The following is a 25,206-nucleotide window of genomic DNA, read 5'->3' as shown; positions in this document are numbered from 1 at the left end:
GACAACCCCTCTAAAGTATGTCTGACTATTCAATCCGCAAATCTTCTCCACTTTAGTGATACAAAAACCTAAACTTTTAACAGCAGGTAGAGAATACAGCCCTTTAGTTAAGCAGTTTTAGAGAAAGAGGTCAACTGTGTGGTTTGTCCTGCACTATCTTTACCTAAAATTTTCCCTTTTCCTCTTTCTACTTTCTCTTTTGAATGTAATGAGTTAGTCCTTTGATTTTAGAAACAGTGAGTCAGCCTTTGTATTTGTTTTAATTCACTTTCCCATTTCCTCTCTTTCAATCAGGAGCTGTGCACCAACATGGCAGCTGAGAGTCTTGCTGAGCTCCGCGATTGGCTCTTTCTGCTCCTCCTGTGCCTCACCTTATTGGCTGAGGTGCTGGAACTGGCGGCAGCGGCAATTGCCATGGAGACGGGCGAGGGAGATGAGGGCATTGTTTGTCCCTCAGTGTGCCGCTGTGATGAGGGTTTTGTCTACTGCAACGACCGTGGCCTCAGTATAATTCCTCCACTACCATTAATGGCTGCCATCCTCTACTTGCAGAGCAACCGGCTGAGTAACGCTGGGCTGCCTCCCTCACTGGAACGCAGCACTTCCATACAAGTGATTTACCTGTATGCCAACCAGTTGGATGAATTCCCTATACACCTCCCGCCGTCGTTACGGGAGCTCCATTTGCAGGATAATAATATACGAACGTTACCGAGATCAGCTCTGGCTAAGTTACCATTACTAGAACGTTTACACCTGGATGATAATTCCATATCCACAGTTAGCATCCAGGAGCGAGCTTTTTCTGGGACTCCACGGCTACGACTGCTGTTTCTGTCTCGAAATCATCTGTCAAGCATCCCTGCAGGCTTGCCAGCATCCTTGGAAGAGTTGCGACTGGATGACAATAGAATCAGCACCATCCCCACACATGCCTTCCGTGGGCTTGCCTCCCTGCGACGCTTGGTCCTGGATGGGAACCTGTTGGCCAACACACGCATTGCAGATGACACCTTTTCCCGTCTCTCCAACCTGACTGAGCTGTCACTGGTCAGGAACGCCCTGCAGTCTCCACCAGTCAACCTACCTTCGGCTCACCTTGTGCGACTCCATTTGCAAGACAACGGAATGACTCACATACCACGGGGGGCGCTGGATGGGATGCGGCGGCTACAGAGGCTGGACCTGTCTGGAAACAATCTGACCAGTCTCCCACGAGGACTTCTGAAGGACACAGAAAGCCTGGAGCTGCTACTGCTGCGAGGAAACCCCTGGTACTGTGGCTGCAACCTTCGCTGGCTCCACGCCTGGCTGCATGGCCGTGGGGCAGCGGTGACAGTCAGGGGTCTAACCTGCCAGGGACCTGAGCCTGTAAGGGGCCAGACCCTCAAAGACTTAACCTCCCTGATGGAGCAGTGTGAAGGCCCTCCTGCTGGTCCCAATACTGGAATGGGGGTGAACCCAGCAGAAAAAGATGGAGGAGGTGAAGATGGTGTTGGAGGGGGCCAAGCAGTGGCTTCAGTCCCCCACGGCAGCACCACCACTTCCTCTCTGCTGGTCCCCACACAAGGTTCCCTCTTCACCCTGCGAGCCAAGCGGCCAGGCCTTGTTATGCCTCTGCCTCCCGGTGAAGGGGGACAGGTATCTGGAGAGGCCCTGGAGCTGACTGTAAAACCTCTCTCTTCGGACAGTGTACTGGTGAGTTGGCTGTGCCCACAGCCGGCACCCTCCTTCCGCCTGTCTTGGCTCAGGTTGGGTAGCAGTGCAGCTCTTGGTTCTATAACAGAGACTCTGGTACCTGGAGAGAGGAGACAGTACCTCCTTACCCAGCTCACCCCACGCTCCCATTACCTCATCTGCCTGCTGCCACTGCGACAGGAGCCCTCCTTTGGGGGTTCCAGCATGGGTTCATCTCGAGTTGGCAGCATGGACATGGATAGTAAAGACTCGGCCCCGGCCTGTGCTCAGATAGAGACTGGAGATGCTCTGATCAGCTCAGGAGGGGAGGGGTCAGATAAAGAGGGACAGGACTCAGAACTAACAGTCCTGCCATTGGCTGGGATCATAGGGGGTGCCACAGCATTGGTAAGCCTGCTGTTAATCTTTGGCATCTTCTGCTGGTACGGACAGAGAGCAGGTTACATGTCCGGGGACTCAGGCTCATACAGCAGGGGCCGAGGGGGAAAACATTATGATGACTATGTAGAATCAGGCACCAAGAAAGACACTTCCATCTTAGAGATCAGGGCCCCTCCTGCAGGGTTTCAGATGACAGCTATGGCCCATCAGCCCCTGCAGCCTAAGCTGGAGGATGTCACCTACATCCACACCATTTTCCCCTCCTCTTCCTCTTCCTCCCAAGCTAACGGGACCTACCGGAGCAGCCATGGAGCTGGCAGCCTCAATGGCACCATCCTCAGCCAAACCAGCCACCATCATGTCACTTATGGTACCAACCGTGGCTACAGAGAGGGTGGCATCCCCGACATAGATTATGCCTACACGTGATGATACAGGGACACACTCCCTAAGCCACGAATGCCAGGCGCCATTTCTATGATGACAACCCCTTGGCTGGTGGCCATTTTGTCCTTGGTTTCCAAAGTACCCTCTGTGCCTCTGCTGGTTCAATTCTGATTGGTTTGCTAGGTAGAAAGATTTCAGCTATGTTGATTGGACATTGCTATTGAGTGACAGAAGTAACAGTCCTACTATACTCTACTACTGTATACTGCATTATACAGTAGGCCCTTCTTTCAGCGCTACTTATAGTTATTACGTTTTCTCTTTTGGATATCTCAGTGTCTTTCAAACCTACTGTTCTTCTCAGCTCATAATACACAGTAAGTTATTTGAGGTTGATATACTAGGCTTAGCTGATTTAGCAGGAGATATATTTATAATATGAGGAAAAGGCACTTGATGTGTATAGAGATAGGTCTCATATCTTCCTACCAACTGTAAGCTCTGTGCTGTATAGATAAAAGGGATGACAGAGGAAGAAATCAATGGTTGTTATAACCCACAGATGACAATGCATCATGGTTAACATGAAAAGATATGTTCCTAGCCCCCTCCTTTTCCTCTAGTTTACTCCTCTCCTTTTTAATTTTTCCTCCTTTCCGCCTCTTTTTTTTTGGCTGAGGCTCTTTCCTTTTTATTTCTCTCGTGTCTTTTGTGGTGCCGTGAGCAGAGGATGACTTTGTTCTCGCCAAGGGAGCTGACAGCAGTGATAACAGTTCTGACAGAGACGGGAGACACAAACCACTGCATAGAGAGACTAATGAGAGGGAGAGCGAGAGAGTGGAGGGGTGATGGATAGACGGATGGATGGAGGGACAGAACATCAAAGAAGACTAGGGGAGATAGAGAGGGGTGCTGTTTTGGGGATGGAGACACTGAGAGAGGTGTGCTGCTTAAGGCAGAGGGTGAGGACAGAAAAGGAGAGAAAAAAGGAAGATAGGTGAAAAAAGGGCGTGTGACAAATGCAGCGGCAGGAGGTAAAAAAGCAGATGAAAAGAAGATGGGGGATCGAGAAGGGTGCAGGCGGGGTAAAGAAGAGGGGTGACAAATGGAATAATGTGACATCATCATCCAAAAAATGGCTCAAGTTTTACCAACAGTCTATCCACTACTGCACTCTGAAAATATCTGAGTGATAACAGACTGCACACTTCCCTCAAGGACTGATGCTTTCAGTTGTCTGTGATCATTACAAGTCAAAGACTCATTAAATTAAATTATTTTTTGGGCAGTTTCCACCTATTGTATCATGTATCTTCATCATAACATGGACCCATTTACATGCCACATATCATGATTCAAGAAATGTTTGTAGGACAACAGGAGGAAGAGAGGCATGGCAAGACAATTAGAAAAAAACAAAAAAACAAACTGATTGCCAAGACTAGAGGACAAATGACTAGCTTGAGAAGAACAGCTATTAAAAATCTCCCTTTCAGAATTTAGAGTACTGCATGTACCCAATTTCTATTGTGGTCTGGTCTCATTATTAAATTACCTTTGCAAATGACGTGAAAGAAACCCAATCATACATCTTATAATAGTAACCCATTATCTTCTACAGCCCGGTTAAACCCTCTTAATTGAAAATAGGTTTTAGCAGCTAATAATTTTTTGGTGGAAGTCGGAACTACGCTGGTCTAATTACTCTTTGCTAAAATTCACCCATAACAATATATCTTTTCAATTTTTTTTTAAATAGTTGTAGTTGTAACTGTTTCTATTAGTATTTAAGGGAATGTTCAAAATACAAGAGGCTAGGAATGGGCAACATGGATCAAATTATGTCATAGTATATGTAATTTTATATTGTGATATTTATATGTATTGGGATATAGTACTCGGGAAATATTGATTGGTAAACGGATTATAGATCAGAAAATTACCAGACAGGAATGTCTGCTTTTGGATAATCCAGTAAATTAAACACCTGACAAATTATAGTACTTCATCACATTGATGCAAAAATCATATGAAATTCCAATATTGCCATAAAGTTCTTATACTTATTTATTTGAAACACAATGGCCTTAAACAACCAGAGGTATTAAACTAGAGATATTGAAGTGAGAGCGGTATAGAGAAATATAACGGTTGACAAATTTGTAGAGCTGAAATTATTAGTTAATAAAATCAATCAACAGAAACTTAATCTGCAACAATTTTGATAAACAATTAATCATTGAATGATTTTATAAGCCAGATATTTCCTTGTTTCAGCTTCCCAATTGTGAATATTTGCTGCTTTTCTTAGTCTTATGTGACAGTAAAGTGAAACTCTTTATGTTTTGGACTGTTAGTTGGATGAAGCAAGCATTTTTAAGACATCGCCCTGGGCAGGAAATGTGATTTTTCACTACTTTCTGACATTTTATACATCAAACGATTAATCAATTAATTGAAAAAATAATTGGCATATTAATCAGCAATGAAACTAATTAGTTGCAGCCGCATACATTTGTATTGTCTCACGGTATCTGTCATCATATTTGCCCCACCTTACAAGAGGGCATTTTAAATTGGAGTATTTTAACAACTGTTTTTTTTTTTTTACTTTAAAACAGCTGAAACTTCAAAGTTGATCCGATGCATTCTGTGAAGTACATTAGTTGACTCAGGTCGTCCAGTTTTATAGGCCTTAGTAGAGCATAGACACAGTTCTGTTAACAGGGATCACAGCCTTACCGCTACACTGTGCAGTTCAACACACAAACAAACACACACACGACGAAAAGGAAGCGGCACCTGCTTTCTGACTGCCTCTCACTGACCCCACTAATATACTGTAAAGGAAGAAGAACTTCAAATGAAAACGATAACAAACAGCCAGAGAAAGAGGAAGAGGAGAGGGTAGAGAGAAAGAAATAAATAGTGATGCTGTAGAGGGGAGGAGTGATATTTATATAGAGCATGTAAGTGTGAAACCCATTCTTACTTGCAGTAGCTCTCTCTCTCTTTTCCAACCCATGTTACTGTGTACCAGTAATATTGGAAGAGCTCCGGTGTGGGTTTTTAGGCTTCTTTTTTTTTTGCATTTGTTTTTTTTTTAAGAGCACTGGCGCTTCATTTCATTCTGTGCAGAAATACTTTTCCTTTAAAAATGTCACCCTCAGATGTGATAATTAAAACACTCTTATGTATAAACATAAAAATGGGTGCAAAACGCTATTCCATTTATTGGTCTGTCAGCTTTTTTTCTACACAGATGAATAAAGACTTCTAAAAGGAAAAGCAGTTTCATGAGTTCTCTTTGTGTGTGTGTGTGTGTGTGTGTGTGTGTGTGTGTGTGTGTGTGTGTGTGTGTGTGTGTGTGTGTGTGTGTGTGTCTGCATGGAGTTCATTAAATCAGAAACAAAGGCTGGAGATATCAAATAATGCACTGGGATGGCTTAAAAAAAAAATCAATGGAAAGCTCAGATTATTAATATGATTTATGACAAGACAGAGCAGACCTCGTTAAATCACACACACTGGATGAATACATCAGCTGCTATACGCTCCGATTCAATTTGGAAGAAACTGCCAGCCCAAAGCAGACGCATGTGTTTTTATCCAGAGAACTTTGTGTGTTAGCGTGTGTTGTATGTTTCACTGAGCGACATGAGAAACAGTATGTGTGCATTTGTATGTATTTGTTTATGCTCTGTGCTCTGTTTCAGTGAAGACATGCCTCTCATTCTAAGAGTGCTAATGCTTGTGTAAGCGTGAATCAATATAACGAACGGGGAAGTGTATAAGTGTCCATCTTAAAGTAACTGCTTGTGTTGGGTGTTTGTGAAGGAGAGAATCAGAAAGAAATACTTTATGTATATAGAAATAGTTTTGCTGTACAGTGTGCGCTGCCTGTGTCTAAGAGGGAGATAAAGACAGAGAGCCGACTTCATACGAATGTTTATCTGAAGGATTTGTGATTATATGTCTGTGTCTCTGTGCGCCAACGCAAGCTGTAAATGTGATGTCTGTGCTCTTAACAACAATGCCCTGAGTTCACATCAGTCATTATGGAGGCCTTTCACTGTCGCAGTCCATTATCTAGCGCCAAGCCCTCCAGCTTAATTATTCTAACTCACAGTACACCCAACAAAAAGAGAAACTCCAGTACATATCTGTTGAGTCTGAAATTTACTTTTGCACTGTAACAAATGGGATCAAAATGGATTTCTCAGATATGCTTACATTAAGTTACATTTACTAGTACGTCATCTGTCCAAAATAAAATTCTCTAGGAGAAAGAAATTTGCTTCAATAATTGACTAAAACATGTTCAAGATATCAAATACATGTTATACATGGATTGTGCATAAAAGCACGACAGTAGTGTCTTCAGTTTCAATGCCTTGCATTTTAATTCAGTGTATTTCTGAATACTTTGCCTCTATATCTTTAACAAATGAGCTCAACTCACAGATGGGCAATAAAATGGTCAGTTGCATTTTAAACCTTGTGTTGAGTATTTTCTTCACCACAGCGCTGTTAAGAGTGATGTAAAGCTGCATCTCACAGTGTCTTCCAGGGTTTGCATGCATTAGAAGCTTCTTTAGCAAAAGGTCAGTGTATTCCTTTAAATGCATGCATTTGGGGCAATGTATGTATGCATTCATATATTCCCACAGCTATGCACAACAGACAGTTGAATGTTTTTGCACAGTTTGTTCAGACACAAATTCTACAAATAGCAGTTATCATTCACTGAAGGTGACGAAAACATTATACAGACTGGACTCTAAAACTGATCACAAGTTCATGTTTCCTTTCAGACTGCAGACTGAACTCATAGCAGTCAAGGGCATAACGGAGAAAAACATAAACAGACGCAATATAGGGACATGAGAGCTGACTCACTTGAAAGTACACAAAAAATAGGTATACCATAAACATCAACACACGTACATGCAGTCAGAAGGTCCATAATTCACACATAGACATGCACAAACAGAGCATTGTTAAACTTGAAACAATATTCCAAAGACAAGTACGGATTTAGAAACCTCTAACCCAAATCCTCACCTCAGCTGTAAATTCATCTCAAAACAAACATGAATTTAAATTCAATTTAAAAGCCGTTGTTGTTGGATACAGATCTGTACACCTTTGAGTGACAGGGGACTGGTGGTCCCAAAGGACCACAGTGGAGCCGGATAACAAACACTAATATGTTTCCCTTCACACACACATGCGCTGCAAGAAAGCAGTGAAATACCTCAGAGGTATGAACTGATCCAACAACAACAGCAGCAAAACATTAAGCTGTGGTGGTCTGGGTTCCTCTGTAGCGATGGATGGAGAGGACATCACTGGAATAAACAAGGCAGAGAGCAAACTAAGACAGCCTCCGGGGGATTACAACAACACCAACTGTATGAATTAGGCTGTCTATCAGAGAGAGAGCTACTTTGGTGCCATTGCAAGACACCTCTCATGAAAGGGAAGAAATCTTCGAAGAGAACTTCTGCCATAACCACGCTGAAAGCAAGAACAAAAAGATAACCACATTGCCCTTGTATTGCAATTGTCCTCTATTCAATTTACCAGCTTTGCATGTTTTATCTTTTAATTTAGCTTAATTATGAGCCTGTATACCACTGGATTTTTTTTGTAACCTCGCTGTTGGGGAAAACAGAGCATCTGGAAATGGAGGAAAATTAAAATCATTTATAACCTTCAGTAATCTTTGTTCTATTTGCCTCATTATCTGTCCTAGACTGACATTAAGTGAATAATTGATGGATTCCATTTCTTCACTTGATAAACCATCAGGCATGCAGTTTCATCTCCTGCCTACATGAGCAAACCGTCAAGAGAAACAAGTCTGGCTGAGGAGCGCTTCAGGCGGTGGGCTGCTGCTGGATGGGGTCTCTCTCTCAGCCTTCACTCGTGGTCGGCTTACTGCCCACCTCTTCGGGGCTATACTCCGGACCGCACAGAGACCTCAGCACTTGTAGTTATGGCAACTTGTGATTTTTCTGGAGTACTGACTCTCAGCCTTTCTTCAGCAGAGGCAGATACACATCGCAGCCAAAAAATAAATGAATTCCAGGAGCACAGTAAATTATTCATTACTTAGTTGAAAATGCCACAGAGCAGATTGTGATCATACCAGAAGTCCAGAAGTGCAACTGGTTCATAGAACATTTTAATGATAAACCACTGAAATTAAAAATATATTGACACATATTTTACAAAATAATGGAATCACAACCATTAATCAGAACCTTTGATCTACTGTAATTAAGGAGCAAAATTATTTTACTGCTCTCTCTCCAACTTATAAGACTTTGATAGTGACAAACAATTTAAAGATGAGGCAGGTAATATTCTATATTTTTCTTTTTGTCAATAAATCCCATGAAAAGACCAAAAACAATGAATGTGAGCTACTAACAAGTATTCTCTCTTTAGCCGAAGCCTGATATGTTATTCTCTGACCTCCATTGTTGTCTAAAAACTGTACAAAAAACAAAACAAACAAACATGATAAGTCAGGGTGCCGTAGGAGTTAAGGCACCGACCATGAATGGCCACATCCCTGGTTGGAGATCTTCCCCATATTCCCCACCTCTCTCCTCTCATTTCCTGTCATCTCTACTGTGAACCTGGTAATAAAGGCACACAATGCCCAAACAATACTAAAATAAGATAAGAAAAAAACACAATATTAGGTTATTGGAAACATATCGTATCGCGAATATGTCAGCCGATAAGTAACGAAGAAAGGAAGTGCAGTAGAGAAATGCCAAAAGTACTGTATGTTTGAGGTAATCTAGAAACAGTGGCATTACATAGTTTGTCCATCAAAAAGCATTCACAACTTTACTTTTCAACTGCAAAATGTCCCACTCATCAAAAATATTTGTAAGTAGTTTATATGAAAAAAATTAATATCAGCAAATATACTGTTATCAAAAAATTTTAACCCTTAAATATCAGTATCGGTTTTGGCCTCAAATATCCAACAAGTTCCCAACAAATGCACAATTTACTCCTGTTTGAGTAACATTGCTAAAAGCTTGAATGAATTTTTATTAAATTATTTGGCCTTTTTAATAATGAAAGTACATATTCGTGACCAGTTTTTAAAGATGTGTGTCTTAAGTAGGAATACATAGGCTTAGAGCTGAGTGCTAGTGAGGAAGTCGGAAAGAGACAGACTGACACATTGTTGGTTTTTTCTCTCTTCGTGGGATTTGCAGGCAAAAAATAAAAACATAGAAAAACGCCAGCCTTTAACTGTGCAGCCCTTGTTCATCATAAGCACACAAAACCACTATCTCTAATATTATATTAACTTTAACATTTGAGAAAAATCTTGAGACAGATTCTTTCACTATACACACACCTACACAATAATGCGCAAAGATTAACAACACACACACACTCGCTCATGCATGTGCAGACCACAAACCTATCACATGCTCTTGATCTTGCAGAAGACACAGAAAGTAAAGGGTGTAATAAATCTTTTCACTGCTTGACGTTACTGTGATTGAGGTGTCCTTTGTATCCCAATGCATCGTAGTGTCCTTGGCATTTTTTTTTTATTCATGAAAGACAAATTCACTGGCAGTTTGCTTTCAGTTTACTTGATACACATCAGGAGACAAACATCAAATTCAAATTTTAAGGGTAAATATTCTTCATTTTTAATCACCTGACTGCAGTGTGTTGAAAGTGAATTGACCAAAGAAATGGCCTTGATCTTGCACTGAAAACAGATGTTTGCCAGGCGTTTAACAAAACAAAATATTATGCTTTAATTAACTGCAATAATTAACATAAAATGGGACAAGTTGAACAGATTACCAGTTTAAAAGATCAATAAATCTGTAGCTAGGATTATACAAGTCAGGTAAATCAGTGACAATAAAATGAACTGTACATTATAGGCTACAACCAGATGTTCGTTCTCTCTTCTCTGGATTTCTATCAACATTAGAAACTGTACAGGATGCTTGAAACAGTCACTATGTTGACCTTTTGACCTGTGAAAGCTCACTGTAAGTAATTCCATGCACTAAATCCACCACTTCATGCAACATCATATACTGTAAACTGATTGATCAACCTGTCTATCAGTCCGGCTCTAACCAGGGCTGCCTGTTCCACCGGTGGACAATAGCAACAACAGGATGAGAGGATAAATAGCTCCTATAAATAGTCTTGTCATTTCCTAAACTCTGATAATGCAGCAGGGCTGACATCATGCGCATCGGGCACCACTTCACAACAACGCCTGAAAGATCGCAATTACAAGATGGTAATTGTGTACAGTGTGTACTCCCTGTACTCTCTGTGTGTCCGTGTGTGTGATTATGTGACAAAAGCATCGTCTGTGATGAGGACATGTGAGCAGACAATGAGCAGCCCTTGTATTTGCTGGTGGAGAGAAGGGAAATGTTAGATTAAAGCCCATTTTGGAGGTTACAATGATACATCCCATGTACTTTGTTCACTAAGCTATGATTACAAAGATGAGAGAAAATGGAGGCTTATTGTCAGGCTGCATTATACTTTATTATTCAAATAACACTGCCTACAATGAGGATAATCTTCCCCCAATGTGCTTTTAATTTCCATATCTAATTTTTTTCTCATTCTGTCTTGTGTGTCTCAGTTCTACCCAAAATTATTTGCACAGCTAGTTGAATGAAACAGGGTTGGATTCAAATGTTAAAAGTCTAAATGAAAAACATCAAATCATCAATGGTTGATAAACTCATTTAAAAAAGTCATTCATCAGGTGACTGTGGCCGTACTTAGCATGCATTTTTTTATTTTTTGGGAGCTGCTCAAGTATTCGACCTGAGCAGCCAAGGAGACGAGGACTTTGGATGCACAGCCAAAGTCTTAATGCTAAGCTGATTACTTGTCTGGCACTAAAACCAATATTTGAAAAAAGGGCAGGTGGTACACTATTATTGTCATAAAGGACTGGGAATGCAATTGATTATTGCTATATTAAGGAGTGCATTAAGTGAGACAGCACAGAAAATTGAACTCTGCCCTACACGAGGAAGCACATACGAGTTTGACAGCTGGCTGCTTCACAAACTGCCCATTATTGTTACACTGTCACAACCTCAGAGGACTTGTTTTATACAATATCAATGTCCCTGGTCACATTTAGTCTGCCATTTTGAATGTCAAATGTCCTTAGTTTGCTTCAAATGAAGCACCTGTCAGATCATCCAACAGCATCTGAAACCATTGGTTTTTAAGATTATTTTATTTGTTTTTAAAACGCTGCTTGGATTGACACCAGGTTACATCTCCGATCTCATCAGTTTCTATTCTACATCCAGACCCATCAGACCCTCTGATCAGTTACTCCTCACAATTTCACGTTCCCAGTTTAAGTCTGAAGGTGATCGAGCCTTTTCTATTCCTGCTCCCAGACGGTGGAACAGTTTATCCCTCATTGTCAAGTCCTCCACATCTATCGCCACAATTTACAATTGCATTTCTTAAATCCCTCAATTAGTAATATGATCACATGAATGTTTCAAAGGACCTATTTTTTCCAGTCAGCTTCTTACGATGAATGATGGGATCCTACATGAACACAACATTTTCTGCCAAAGTTAGAGCAGTTTTGGTTGTTTCACATTTACCTATTTATTTTCATTATAATTATTTTATTATATTTCACATTTCTCTGTGAAGCACTTCAGATCAATATTTATTGTCTTTAAATATGCTCTATAAACAAATGATTGGTTTGACTTTCCAACGTTGGAATTGGGAAGCACAGCACCCGACTATTTTTGTTGCTTTCCGAAAAACAGACAATCTGACAAGCCCGTCCACTTTATGTAGCGATTGGCCAGGTGTGTGAATGTGTTAATGTAAGGCACTTGAGTCACTTTTTGTGTGTGCAGCTGAGCGCAACACCATGAGTGCCTTTACGGAGAGACTGTCCAATAGTGTGCATTGTTATTCCCACCTGGTCAGTTTATTATATACAGACAACACAGTCACGCAAAAGACACAGAGATCTTGGACAGAGATCAGGCAGGCATTGGGATGTAGTCAGAAACAGGCTATGATGGCAGGCCTTCGAATGTGGCCCTTCGGTAGCCTGATAATCAGACTGAATTGTCGTTGTACTTCTTTCATTCAGCCTGACATCGTGTTCATGTTAGCCGATTTTTTGTTGGGAGGGATGTTTTGTTATGTCCTAACCAATCAATAACAAGTGATGAATCTGTCAGACCAACGTCATTTTCAGTCGACAGCTATGGTAGTGGTTGCTAGGAGCAAATGAAAGAGTTTAAGAGTTGATAAAGGAAAGGAAAGGAAAAGGTGAAATTCCACATCCGTCCAGCTTTGAGGCTGACAATCTTTACCTTGAACACAACCAGATCGAAATAGCTAAACTAAGTCCAGCAACGGCACCTTCAGAAGATCCTCTCCCGCTCCACCAGGAGCCACAACGTTGCACAACGAATCAACACATTTGAACGCAGCACTTGCCTTGATGACAGAAGCTCTGATGGGCCAAGTGCTGATGATCAAGCTGACTCCTTTTCTCTTTTACTCCCTCATTCACTCCATCTCTTTCCATCTCCCACATCGGCTCAATCAGGCTAATGAGCCTCGCACTTCCTCCAGCCGTTCCTGCTCGCTAAAGTGCCGATTGATTGGAGGGGTGGGAAAGCTTTTAACAAGGGAGGGGTGGGAGAGAAATAATTAGCACGAATGAGCTTTTCTGCAAACTCCTCCAGTTTGGCTTTTCTTTTGTCGTTTATTTACTGACCAGGACAACATTAGGGATTAACTCTCCAAGGGTATGTTAACTTCTCAATGTCAGGGTGTAAATCAATCTGAAGCTGTAAACTGAGGCCCGTTTGTCTAATGCCAATGTCTTGCTCATGTCAGGTCACAGCCCTGCAATGATGTCTAAATGGAAGTGGTAAAGAAAAAGAAGGGGGAAAGGAGAGGACGAAACTCTGGAGATGCACTATAAAGAATTGTAGCTTTTCTTCCACTTTCCCACTCAAATTGAGACACAAACTGGACATCAGAGCATCCTGCGGAAACTCTGGGCACTGAACCTTGAAAGCTCAAAATTTCTAGTACACAGAGAGCATTAATGTCGCTGCCCAAATGACCAGTAAAGTGGTTTTTCTGACAGTTGTACCATAATTAACTCCGACATATCTGGACTGGAAACTGGAGCAGCAGCACTGTCTAAATCCATGCTGCAGCCAATTCACAGAGCTACTGCAGCCTCCAAACTTCGCCCATGGCAAAGACACAGATACAAGAGGACAGAGTGGACATAACAACAAGACCTCAGTGCAGTGATGAAAAGTATGAGATACAAGCGTCTAGATTTAAGCTATGACAAGAGGAGGGTCAGCAGTGTGCACGTTAACAAACCTCAAAAAAGTAGACAGACTAGAAAAAAATTGCAGAAATCTACAGCTGAACATAAAACTAAATATCAGTCATGAACACAGTTTAAAAGCTACTTTTAAAGTGAATTTGAAGCATATACTGTAGATTCCTGAGTGGTAGAGGCTTAGATCGTCTAAAGCCTTAAAGATATGAAATACGCCTACAGCCTTTCATTTACTTTGCCATCAAAAAACAAGCCACTTCAAGAGGGCGTGTAAGAGTAATTTTCTATTCATTCGATATGTATTTTTAAATCATAAGGAGGATGAAGTAAAAATCCTCAAAATAAATCCAGAGACAAATTACTATAGCTTAGATATTAGCTCTCTCCAGAAGCAATATTACTGTACAGGGACCATGGTAATTATAACAAGCATGTCTCCATAGTGACAGGCAATTCTACTAACATCAAAGATTTGAATTTAATTTTTAATTTCACATTAACAGGTCTATAAAGAAACCTTTTAAATATACATAGCATCCATAAAGTCCAGTCTTCACTACAGAAGAAAAATATTATATACAAGCACATTTGTGATTGAGACAGTGGTGTTTACACATTAAATACAGTAATTTAAATGTCCTCAGATGCCTTTTTCACTGCTGTCTGTGGCTGTAAATCAAAGATGACACCCAGTGGTTCTGCACTAATGCTTAAATCCATTTTAAAGGATTTACAAGCTTTAAAATGTTGGACTCCATTGATGAAATGACTTCGGCAACAGCCTATAGAGCATGTATTAGAAACTGCCAAAAATGTATTTGTTCCAGGCTCTGAAATCTAAATGTTCCCTGCTTTTCTTTGTCTGACATGAGAGTGAACAGAATATCTTTGGGTTCTGAACTCTAGTTGGGATAAAATAAGCAATTAGACATCCATCATGGCGTCTACCAGTTGCCTGTTTGCCTGCACTTTATTTCACAGCTAGAGTAATAGTTACTTTGAAGATCATGATTTTGCATACAAAAAATATGATCAACTTGGTATATGGTACATTGATATAGATTAAAATACCAAACATTATATTTATTTTTATTTATAAAGTAGTTACAATAAGCTTTGCCTCACCCAGCAACATTGAGTACTTTTACTTTTGATACTTATACTGCTTATAATACTTCTGTACTTTTACTTAAGTAAAATTTTAAATGCTGGACTTTTACTTGAGTATTTTTACGGTGTGGTAGTGGTACATTTACTCAATTAAACGATCTCAATACTTCTTCCACCACTGCTGACCACCAGCTAACGGACTTTTTCACTTCAGACATAGTAAACTCTGTTTCAACTCAACCTGCCTGCCTCTTGAGTCGTACTCGAGTCCATTACCAACATCACCTTGGGCTCTGGGAACATGTGATGGATATTTTTCACTATTTTCTGACCAAACTATTCATCAATTAATCAACAAAGCATTCTGTAGATTAATGGATAATGAAAATAATTAGTAGTTGCAGCCCTACTATAAGCTAATGAAAATGTTATCAATTTGAGAAAGGCCTATTTCACCACTAAAAACATCTGCTTCATTCAACAAACACACACAAAAAAAAACTTAACAGCCCAGTAAAATGTGCTTTTGCTTAATAACTAGCACTCTTTCAGAATCAGTGTAAACTTTTCAGTATCCTTTGTGGTACACCACAAGTACTCGGCCCTGCCTTTGACTCTGCCTATCACTGACACTGCTTACTGTTGACCTCACTGATTAGAATCCATACAGATCAGACTTACTCAGATGGATTTTCCACTCAAATCCTCTTTCCACTAGCAGGTTCACATCTCCATTTGGCACACTCTGCTCGATGCTCACCCTTGTAATTCAGTTCTGGTTTAGTAGCTGGTGGAGTGGAGAGGTGGTCATGGCAGGGCTAAGATTTGACAGCATATCATATTTACTCTGAAACTGAAGCAGCATCAGCAATGCCAATTTTCCTCTGTAAGTGCTTGTGTGTACAGACAGTTGACGGGTGTATTGTGAGAACATGTCCATTAGCACTGCTTCACAAAACACAAAGTCAGCGCAGTGGGGATACTGCTATAGGAACTAGAGCTAAGGATGTACAGTTACTACACCAGGGAGAAACAGTGCAGTTCACAAGGGATCTGTAACCTGTTCTGCTTCATAGCAGCAGCATATGAACCCATTTTACGTTTCAAGTAAACAATACAACTCTAACTAAATTAATTTTTACAGAGGTAGAAAGGTCAGCTGAGAGCAAGTAAAAGATTTTTATTGGATCTTGCTTTAATTTAAGCACCCCTAATGCATCAAAACAGACACACATAAATACGCTCAGGCCCATTTTACAGTATCTAGTTTAAGGGGTTTCTTAGAGCACATACATGTAAAATATTTGTCTGCGAAAGAAAACCTGGTGTGACATTTTGCATCTTGTAATATGAGCCTTTCTTAAGAGGAGCTGACAAGAGCTCTAGGGTAGATGTATGGTAACTGCAGCACAGAGAGCGATATGGAGCACACACTGTGGGGCCTGTGGGAACTCAACAGCACAAGAAGTCTCTGTTCTGGGCTTTACATCACCTCCGCTGACCCCTGTTACTACCAGAGAGGCTGGGTGGATCACAACAACATGCCTCTCCTGATGAAAACCTTGGTTAAGTGACTTAATGAAAAAGTGGCAGTCATCTAAGGATGAAAAGCAGCCTTGAAAACATTAAGGGAGGGAGAAAAAAATATCACAGCTGGCTACACCTTGATTATCCTCTAATAACCGCTACATGATGTAGATACTTAAAACAAACAGACTATCAACAGCTTAAGCACTAGATACTGGGGTAGATACTGTGGCATTCAAAGTAGATCTGTGACAAAAATCATTTAATCCTTGGCCTGATGCTGGAAAATCCCTTATAACGTGGTTAAGCATGTAAAGATTCCCACTGTGTGTCTTCTATTACTCCAGTCAAATGAGGAAAATGCAGCTCAGGTGAAATCTGAGAAATTATTTTAGCCGTTCTGAAGCAATTTAGAACAACAAGTCAGGCCTGACAATCTTCAATACACACTCTAGCAGAGTGTCGAAAGCAGGGATGTCCGCCAGCCTGATTTTGGCGCTAAGCACAGCACTAAGCCCCATTGACAAAGCCAGCTAAGAATCAGTGAAGCCTTGCAGAAGTAGTGTGACGCTGTGCCACTGTAGGGTAATGCTCTTGTAAGGGGCTCTACCTGCAGAGCCAAGGATCCGTCTGTTTCATCTTCTTAAAATCACCAAACAGGATCAGTGAGCACATCCCTCTCACCTTTCTCCTCCAGCTGTTTTATTCGATGTCCTGCTGCCTATCTGCCTGTCTGTCCGTGTCCACTCATCCATGCCTCCCCAACACCCCGGTCCCTTCATCCTCTGGAACCCCCAAACCCCACAACCTGCCCCACTACAGCTATTGGCCATCATCAACCACAGACTTCTCTGGAATCATAAAAAGATGCTACACCATTGGGCTGAATTTATTTTGCACCCGATGGAAGCATCCAAGCTCAAAAAACACTAATGTTCAATTATTGATGCTTACCCCACACATCCATCCTCATATAGTGCATTGTAATAATGAAATATTAAGTTGCTATTGGGAGGTTTCTGCTGTACTCAATTCAAGATGACTTGCATATTTTTTCAAAGCAAGACATTTTTTAACCATTTATTTGTTCAGTATGAGTCTATCAGTCTATTATTTGCCAATTACTTTCTTGATTAATCATTTAATCGTTTAGTCTATGAGATGTTGAAAACTAGTTTAAAAAATGCCATTCACAATTTCTTAGAGCCATGAAAAATGACTGAAACAATTAATCAATTATCAAATTAGTTCCCAATTAATTTTCTGTCGATCGACAAAAAAAAAAAAAAATACACTTGCAATAACTGATTTTTTGGCGACTTGGGGACAGGGGAAACAAGTTGTGAACACAACATTGACATATCATCACCTTTTAACTTGATATGTTTGAATATGTTTGAATTTGTTTGCAAACAGTTGCTTATTTACACATGCAGCAGCAGTTATGGAACAACATTATGATTCATTTGGAGTCGTGTTTCTGGTCATCTGGCAAACGTAAGTCCAATATTCACTCTCTTTTATCTCTGTTTTTGGTTTCCACCACCTCCCTTTAGCTGCTAAATGCTCCACTATGTTCACCAGCTAGTCGATAACTGTGTCTGTCTGCTGTTTGGTGCTGCGCAGGTAGCCTACAGCTGGATTTTTCAAGCTTTTTCTCAGCTGCCTGCTGCTGCCGAAAACAACGCTATGAGAGCGGTGAGAGTGAACCAAAATAGCAAAGTTGTGGGCCGAACAGCTAAACAATGAGCTGAAATTCGCCATAAAGCTCCGTAAAGCCGAGGAGAGCTGGACATTCAGATGATAATTCTCTGTAGGAGAGCGACCTCTTTCACATTGTCAATTGATACATTGTTATTATAAAAATATCTATTATAGTCGCTTTAACCTGCTGGGAAAAGAGCAGATGTACTACTTCACAAAGCAAATGCCATATTTTTAATGAATGTGGCTATTGTTTTGGCTGTCTCCTGCTACCTAAATTGATCACAAGACCAGATTTGTCAGGATTATTTAAGTTTCCAATTTTGAGGATTTTCTCTGTGAACAATTATCAAGAAAACAATCAGCAGATTAATCAATAATGAATATCATTGTTAGTTGCAGTCCTAATGTTTTTATGTGGAAACTATATGTGAAAAATTGGACTTGTCTTACATTCAAGGGCAAGACATTTAAATGTCTTAACGCATTCATAACAGCAGCTGTGCCTCTAAAACAAGTGGAGCGAGGCAGCGAGGTACCATCACTTGACAACTCCAGCACCAGGAGTGACCATTGAGGCATCAAACATCTGTCAAGCAGTCAAGAAATACTGTGTCACAGAGCGTTATAAGATGGTGAGCCCAAGAAGATGTTCTGAAAAATGTTAATAGTCAGTGCCAAAACGAACTGCTTGACAGGAGAGTGCGTGAAAATGTGACTGAAACCAGAAGGAAGAAATGCCTCCCATCAGCTGTTACTCAGTTAAAATTGTGATTTAATGCTTACTGTGTTTTATTTAAGCAACTCAATTTAGAAATGTTTGTTAAAACTTGCATTATTCAAACTGTGTCTTCAGACAGTCTTTATCCAGAATCAGGTGTTGAAAAAGGGGCTAATTTTATGATCAGAGATCAGAGGCCCATATGTATTAATGTATATGACAGAGATGTGTTTCCCCTGTTATACATAATACTGAAATGTCTTGCACTTGCTGAATTGTACTACTTGATATTACTTTGAGCTGAGTCTGCTTCTGATCTTTGTATTGACTACACATCCAAACTTTTATTGTTATTCCTGATGAGTCTTTAGGGATTGATCAGCATTTTCAAGTTAATTCTGTGAATATCACACAGCTTTTCAAGTCTGCCATTAGTCATGACCGGCTTGTTTGTGCCTGCAATTTCCAGACTTCTCTGAAGAAGTGTTTGTCCTTCTGACCCACCATGTTCCTTTTTACAAACCTACATTACAACGACGCTGACGGTAACATGAAGTATTTAGTGGAATTTATAGGGAAACGTGAAGTGTTGGTACCCTTCGCCTGCCTCACGACTTTCTGACTTTTTCCCCTCCCTGTCTATCAGCATACCGCCCCTGCTATCCATCCCCTCATCCGTCCATCCTGGCTTTCTTTCTAGGTTTCTTATCTGTGAGGAAAATACAGTATAGTCTACAGACACTCGCTCTCTCTCATCCTGTCTGTCACCTGCAGGCCAGGAAAACTATTGGCTCTAATCTTGTATCTCTCAGCTGTTGCCACGGTGAGTGGATTTCGGGCGCCAACCAACAGCTTTATCTCTGACCTGCAGAGGAAAACCTGGGAGACCCTATCTCATGCACACACACATGACAGGACACCTGCACACAAAACACACGCAAAAGTACACCACTCATGCACCACCCCTCCAGATATCATATCGCGCACACACACACATTCACTGTCTATTTCTGGCACAAGCAGGTGCAGCTGTGCACAGGTGTACACATGCAGACATACAGTATATGTATGTAATCTTGTCAATACATCCAAACAGGTGTGCAAAGGTGAGACAAACACACAGTGTCCTGTATAAACACACACATACACACACACACACTCCCACAGACTCTCAGCAAGCAGAAATTGTGACGATGACGAGTGGTTCAGCTCTAAAGACTGAGATAGGACCAGAATATTCTTTATCACTTGACGGTGCATGGCTTAATTTTAGGGACAGTTTTTTATAGGCTTGCCTGAAAGATTTATCAGCCGACTCTGCCGCTGCATTTACTCTCACACATGGAGTTGGCTCCACTGAAAAAAAAGGACATTACACAAAAATACTGAGAGAACTTATATGTCCAGTTTTTAAATATTTTTCAATTCAATTTTCAATTCTACGCGGAGAAAAAGGTAGGCCAAGATAAATGGCATTTAATGTCAAACACGATAAACACTATGTCGGCTGAAAGTGAGTCCTGGAATGGAAATAAGGAATAAAACTTGTGCGAGTGAAAATGCAGCTCAGTAGAGCTAAGCAAATTTGCATTTAATCAATTTGAAAAAAGGTTTTAATGCAAAGTTAGTTGCTGAAACGTTGTATCCACACACACACACACACACACACACACACATGCGTGTGCAGTCACACACATACACACACTCCAAGAACTCATCACTCCAACGACATTTCATTGTGCAATCCATCTTAATCAGCAAACCCATCAGAGACAATATATCCTCCCCTCCATCTCTCTCTCCTTCTCCGGACGGAGTGATTGAGGGGTGTAAAGAGGAGGATGTTTCTGCCCGCTGTCTCCTCCCCCCTCCCATACCCCCCTCCTCACCAGGACGGCTCTTAAGTGCTTGTGGGTTTTTATGTTTGTAGTGTTTTATAGGAGTGGGCAGGAGCCAGGGGCTGTAAAAGTGTGGAAGGAAGGAGGGAGGGGGGGGGGAGGGAGGAGGAGGAGGAGGAGGAGGAAGAGAAGAGGAGGAGAAGGAGGAGGAGTGGAGAATTACTGTAAATCCAATCTTTATTGAGAGTGACACAAACGACAACCAGCACCCGCCCAGCCTCCCTGCAACGCCCTGCTTACCTGATCAATCAGTTCTGACTGAGGGAAGGACAGAAGGATGGAAGGAAAGGAAGAAACAGGGTGGAGCAGCATATTACTAAGTTTCCACCTGTTCATTCACAGGTCTCCGGTGCTTCTGTGTCTGCATGTATCCACACATACAAGTGCATAAAGTGCATCTCGTTAATTGAACATGTGTGTGTGTTTTTGTGTGTCGTGCAGTCGATTGCTAACCACCAGCCAGGCCTGGAAGACCCCCTCCCAACCTGCCTACCAGTCTGCCAATATAGCGTATAATTGGCCACAGTTGGCTTCAATTGATTGTTTGCTGCATTATGGGCTAAATGATTCTTCAAGGCCTTTCCAGAGCAGCCAGAAAAAAACCCACAACACTCCTCTCCACATGTCAAAAACCACAGACACTGGTTTGGCTGCTTATTAACGCTTTGTTATTAGATCTGCAACATGGGAACAGGTTTGCGAGCAATTTTCCAAATGAGCGTAACTAACAGTTTCTTTTATAATTGTCCTCTTGTCCCTCGATGTCTGTTCGCTGCTCAATTTTATTTTAACATCATATCTCTTTAAGTCTGACTGACATCACTCAAAGCCTCTTAGTCAATCAGTTAGTCATCAAATGAAAAGGTCAGCCACTTAGTCGACAAAATGACCACAGAGACAATCAGCTGGCCAGCCAATCAGTCAGACAGACAGAAAAGGATGATCGGACTCTGCTGCCCAAAACCCTTTTGTGGGTACCCTGTACCTTGTTGCCATGGCAATGCAGTCTCAGATTTAAATACTAGCCTGTGTCCCCTCCCTGCCTCTCTTTTATCCTCTTCTTTTCAGTCCTCCAGACTCTACCCTCTCATTTTGTGAGTCGGCGTGCTGACTCTCTCTCACCCTCCATCTCTCAGTCGTGTTTCCTCTGGCGTTGTTGTGTTTTTCAGTCTCCCTCCATCACCTTGCCTCGTCCTCTCTGCTAAATGACACTTTACTAGCTGTTTCCTCTTGTTAATTCCATGCTACTCTGAATCGTGCGACTCTGTAAAATCTCTTGTAAAACACACACCCAACACAGGAGTCGCTTCTACAGACAAATTACAATTACTTACTGTATACACACACATAATTACTTAAACATTTGTAGGCAGATGCATGCATGCAACGCTTGCAAGCACACACACACACAAACACAAGCAATAATGCCATAAATGGGAGTCAACAATCAACATAATCACTGGATGCTGGCACAGCGTACACCTGCTGACAGTCAGCTGCCAATGAAGATCTATCATTTTCTGCTAAAGCCTCATCATCAAGCATCATTTAGGCATGCTGGCCTGCCTCACTCTCCCCTGATGCACCGTCTCTGCCAAGACACCGATTAAATTTCCCCCAATTGCCCAAACAGCCTTGTGGGAAAAGGTCTTCAGTAAATCAACTGGCTTTTGGCTCCATCTAATGGTCACCAGAAAGACTCTAATCCTGTGTGTAAGTGCTGGAAAACAACAACTGACGGGAGAAAGTGTGTTATGTGAGCAAATGGTACACCTGTCCTTAAAATGTTGAAAAAAAGAAGACAATATTTATTTACATTATATGACTAATTTAATCAAACTGTATTAGGTTAAATAAAATCCTTTGATTTTACTAACATTTTATTAAATTTGGCTTTTAATTGTTTTTCAGCTCAGTTATGATGGCTAAGATTAATTTTATAACTCGTCAGTATTACATTGGTTTGTCTACGGAAAGCCCCAATAATTAAATTTCTGTATCAATAAATATGTTTTCCTGTGCTGATAAGTGCTGATAATTTTACTATGACTGAACATGATTCATGAACATGAACCTGCATGAAATATGATTGGTACAAATACATTTTCTTATTGTCTGTGAGGCATTTCAGAAGTTTTTTTCACCATGTCAAAAATGATTTTCTGCCGGAAACACTAAATTATTTTATTTTTATTTAATTTTAGTATGTGTCCACTATTCTGTCATGAAACCTTCGACATTAGAAAACTGAAGTGCAAGAAAACAAGGAATACAAAACAGTCAAATATATTAATAAATACGACAATAGGGAACACCAGTACAGCTGAAACAATAAAGTCAATATATATCAATTGACAGAAAATTGCTTACTTAATTTTGATAACCATTTAATTGTTATCAGTTATTTAAACAAAGCAAAAATTGCAATTGCATCCAGACTTGCTGCTTTTCTGTGTTTTATATAATTTTAAATTGAGAATCTTTGGTTTTTGGACTGCCAGTTGGACAAAATAAGACAACGGGTTAATGATAAATCAATTAGTCTAAAAAAATAATCAACAGGTTAACTGATAATGAAAACAATTATTAGTTGCAGCACTAGCAGTTGAGATAACAGATGTAGTGTCCCCAAAACAAATGGCTAGGGGATACTTCATAAACAGGACAAAAACAAACAATGTGGCTGGCATGCAGGGACCCTTAATAAAACAAAAACAAAACACACTCTTACATACACACAGTTTGTCCAAACCCTTTATTTTATGTCTTAAGAGTATTGTAAACTATGGCTGATGTGGTACCCAAATAAAACTATGATTAGCTGTGTTCACTGGCAGCTGATTTTTTACAGGGAGCCAGTCAGCAATCCTTCTTATTCTAAACCTTTTTGTTGTTCTTGTATTCTTGTGTACTGTATGTACACTACTTTAAACTTCACAGTACAAACATGTTGGTAACCATATAAAAGCCTGCATCTGTCCCTCCCACACACTGAAAAAACATCATACCCATGATCACAGCACAAACCGCCCTCACAGGTGTTCTGTGCTAAATGTATGTACAGTACATGCACATCGATGCAGAAACAGACTGGGGGCCGCGCTCAGTTTAGCACCCAGTTTTTAACCCATAATCCTTTTTTCATACTCACTCATTTACACACACACATACCTGCATTGACAATAGCATCTATCTCCAGCTTGGTGATGTCACCGCTGTAGAGGGAAATCTTGTGGTCCAACTTTTCATTCCTCTGGTAGAGAGTTTGCTCAGAAGCACCTGATAATGAGACACACACATTCAGTCTCAGGATCGGTTATATTGACCTGGTAAATTTGCACAAGGAATATGTCTCAGTGGTTTGCTCCTCTACTTAACATTAAAATAAAGTAATAAATAAAGTTTTAAGATTAAATTATACAAAAGGAGGTGTATGTATGTTTTCATGACTTCTTATCAACCAAACAGGTCTTGGTTTATGGGTCTGCAGTGATGCTGTAATTGTTCCATAACATTTGAGTAATACAGCCTTTAAATTTGGGGTACTGGACAAACAAACTGAGATATAATGTACTAAGTCCATATAGTGATATAGTCATAGTGTAAACAGACAAAAATGTGTTTGTTTGCATTTCTCTGTCATATACAGGGGAAAGTGCTTCCACATCGGTCAGGAGAGAAACAAAATACAGACAATAGGAAACACTTTGCTTGAAAAAAATGACAAAATGTATTGAAGCTTTTGATATGTGATAATAGCTGATAAACTTCTGATAATACATTACATCTAATTTCAGTATGTTAATTTCTTGCTTTGTGTGTGTGATTTTGGTTATTTGTGTGCATCAGAAGCTTATATTATATATGAATACATAAGGTGCTTCCAACTCTTTATGTTGCTCATAATTTGTAAATGCTCTTAGTGTGCAAGTTATTCGATGTGATTTGGCCAAATATCTGATAACACTAGTAAAACTCCACCACCCAACCCTGAATGAACTTGACAGTGACTTTGATTGAAGTCTGACCTGCAGTGGGAGTCCACATTGGGATGTCATCCAGTGGCACAGAGCTAGTCATGTAGTACAGACTCCTGTCCTTCACAGACAGAGACAGCAAGAAGTCTGAGAGAGACAACAGAGAAAGAGGACAGACAGTAAATGATCTGTAAACTAAATATAAAATAAATATTTTGTTAAATATTTATTTATGTTAAGGAACAGAGAAACGTGGTACTTTTGGCATACCAGGCTAAAGAAAAGCTTGATGAAGAATAGGACAAAATAGCTCATGAATGCCCACCTAATGAACAGTAAAAGTCCTACAGAAACATAAAGTGCGCACTGTGAGATTATAGTACCCTGAAAGTACTTTATGGTCTT

The 25,206-nt window shown here is 40.5% G+C and overlaps 2 protein-coding genes across 14 annotated transcripts in view; one reads left to right on the top strand and one right to left on the bottom strand.

The window, feature by feature from the left end:
* The window catches only part of flrt1b (fibronectin leucine rich transmembrane protein 1b), a 34,518-nt gene extending 28,764 nt beyond the window's left edge, over positions 1-5,754 (top strand). For all 4 annotated transcript variants that reach the window (XM_044205149.1, XM_044205150.1, XM_044205148.1 and 1 more), the window contains one exon: positions 295-5,754. In XM_044205149.1, the coding sequence (XP_044061084.1) occupies positions 310-2,508 (2,199 nt within the window). In that variant the 5' untranslated portion in view covers positions 295-309 and the 3' untranslated portion in view covers positions 2,509-5,754. The remainder of the gene's footprint in view (positions 1-294) is intronic.
* The window catches only part of macrod1 (mono-ADP ribosylhydrolase 1), a 111,870-nt gene that overhangs the window by 85,319 nt on the left and 1,345 nt on the right, over positions 1-25,206 (bottom strand). For all 10 annotated transcript variants that reach the window (XR_006378880.1, XM_044205166.1, XM_044205162.1 and 7 more), the window contains exons 2-3: positions 24,853-24,948; positions 23,996-24,103 (exon numbers count right to left, since the gene is read on the bottom strand). Coding sequence is in view for 9 of the 10 variants with exons in the window: in XM_044205166.1 (XP_044061101.1) it covers positions 23,996-24,103; positions 24,853-24,948 (204 nt within the window). In the remaining variant the exon portion in view is untranslated. The remainder of the gene's footprint in view (positions 1-23,995; positions 24,104-24,852; positions 24,949-25,206) is intronic.

The sequence above is a fragment of the Siniperca chuatsi genome, linkage group LG8 (assembly GCF_020085105.1).
Source record: "Siniperca chuatsi isolate FFG_IHB_CAS linkage group LG8, ASM2008510v1, whole genome shotgun sequence".
Lineage (NCBI taxonomy): Eukaryota > Metazoa > Chordata > Actinopteri > Centrarchiformes > Sinipercidae > Siniperca > Siniperca chuatsi.
The sequence above is the reverse complement of the archived record's forward strand: the minus strand, read 5'-3'. Positions and strand labels throughout refer to the sequence as shown.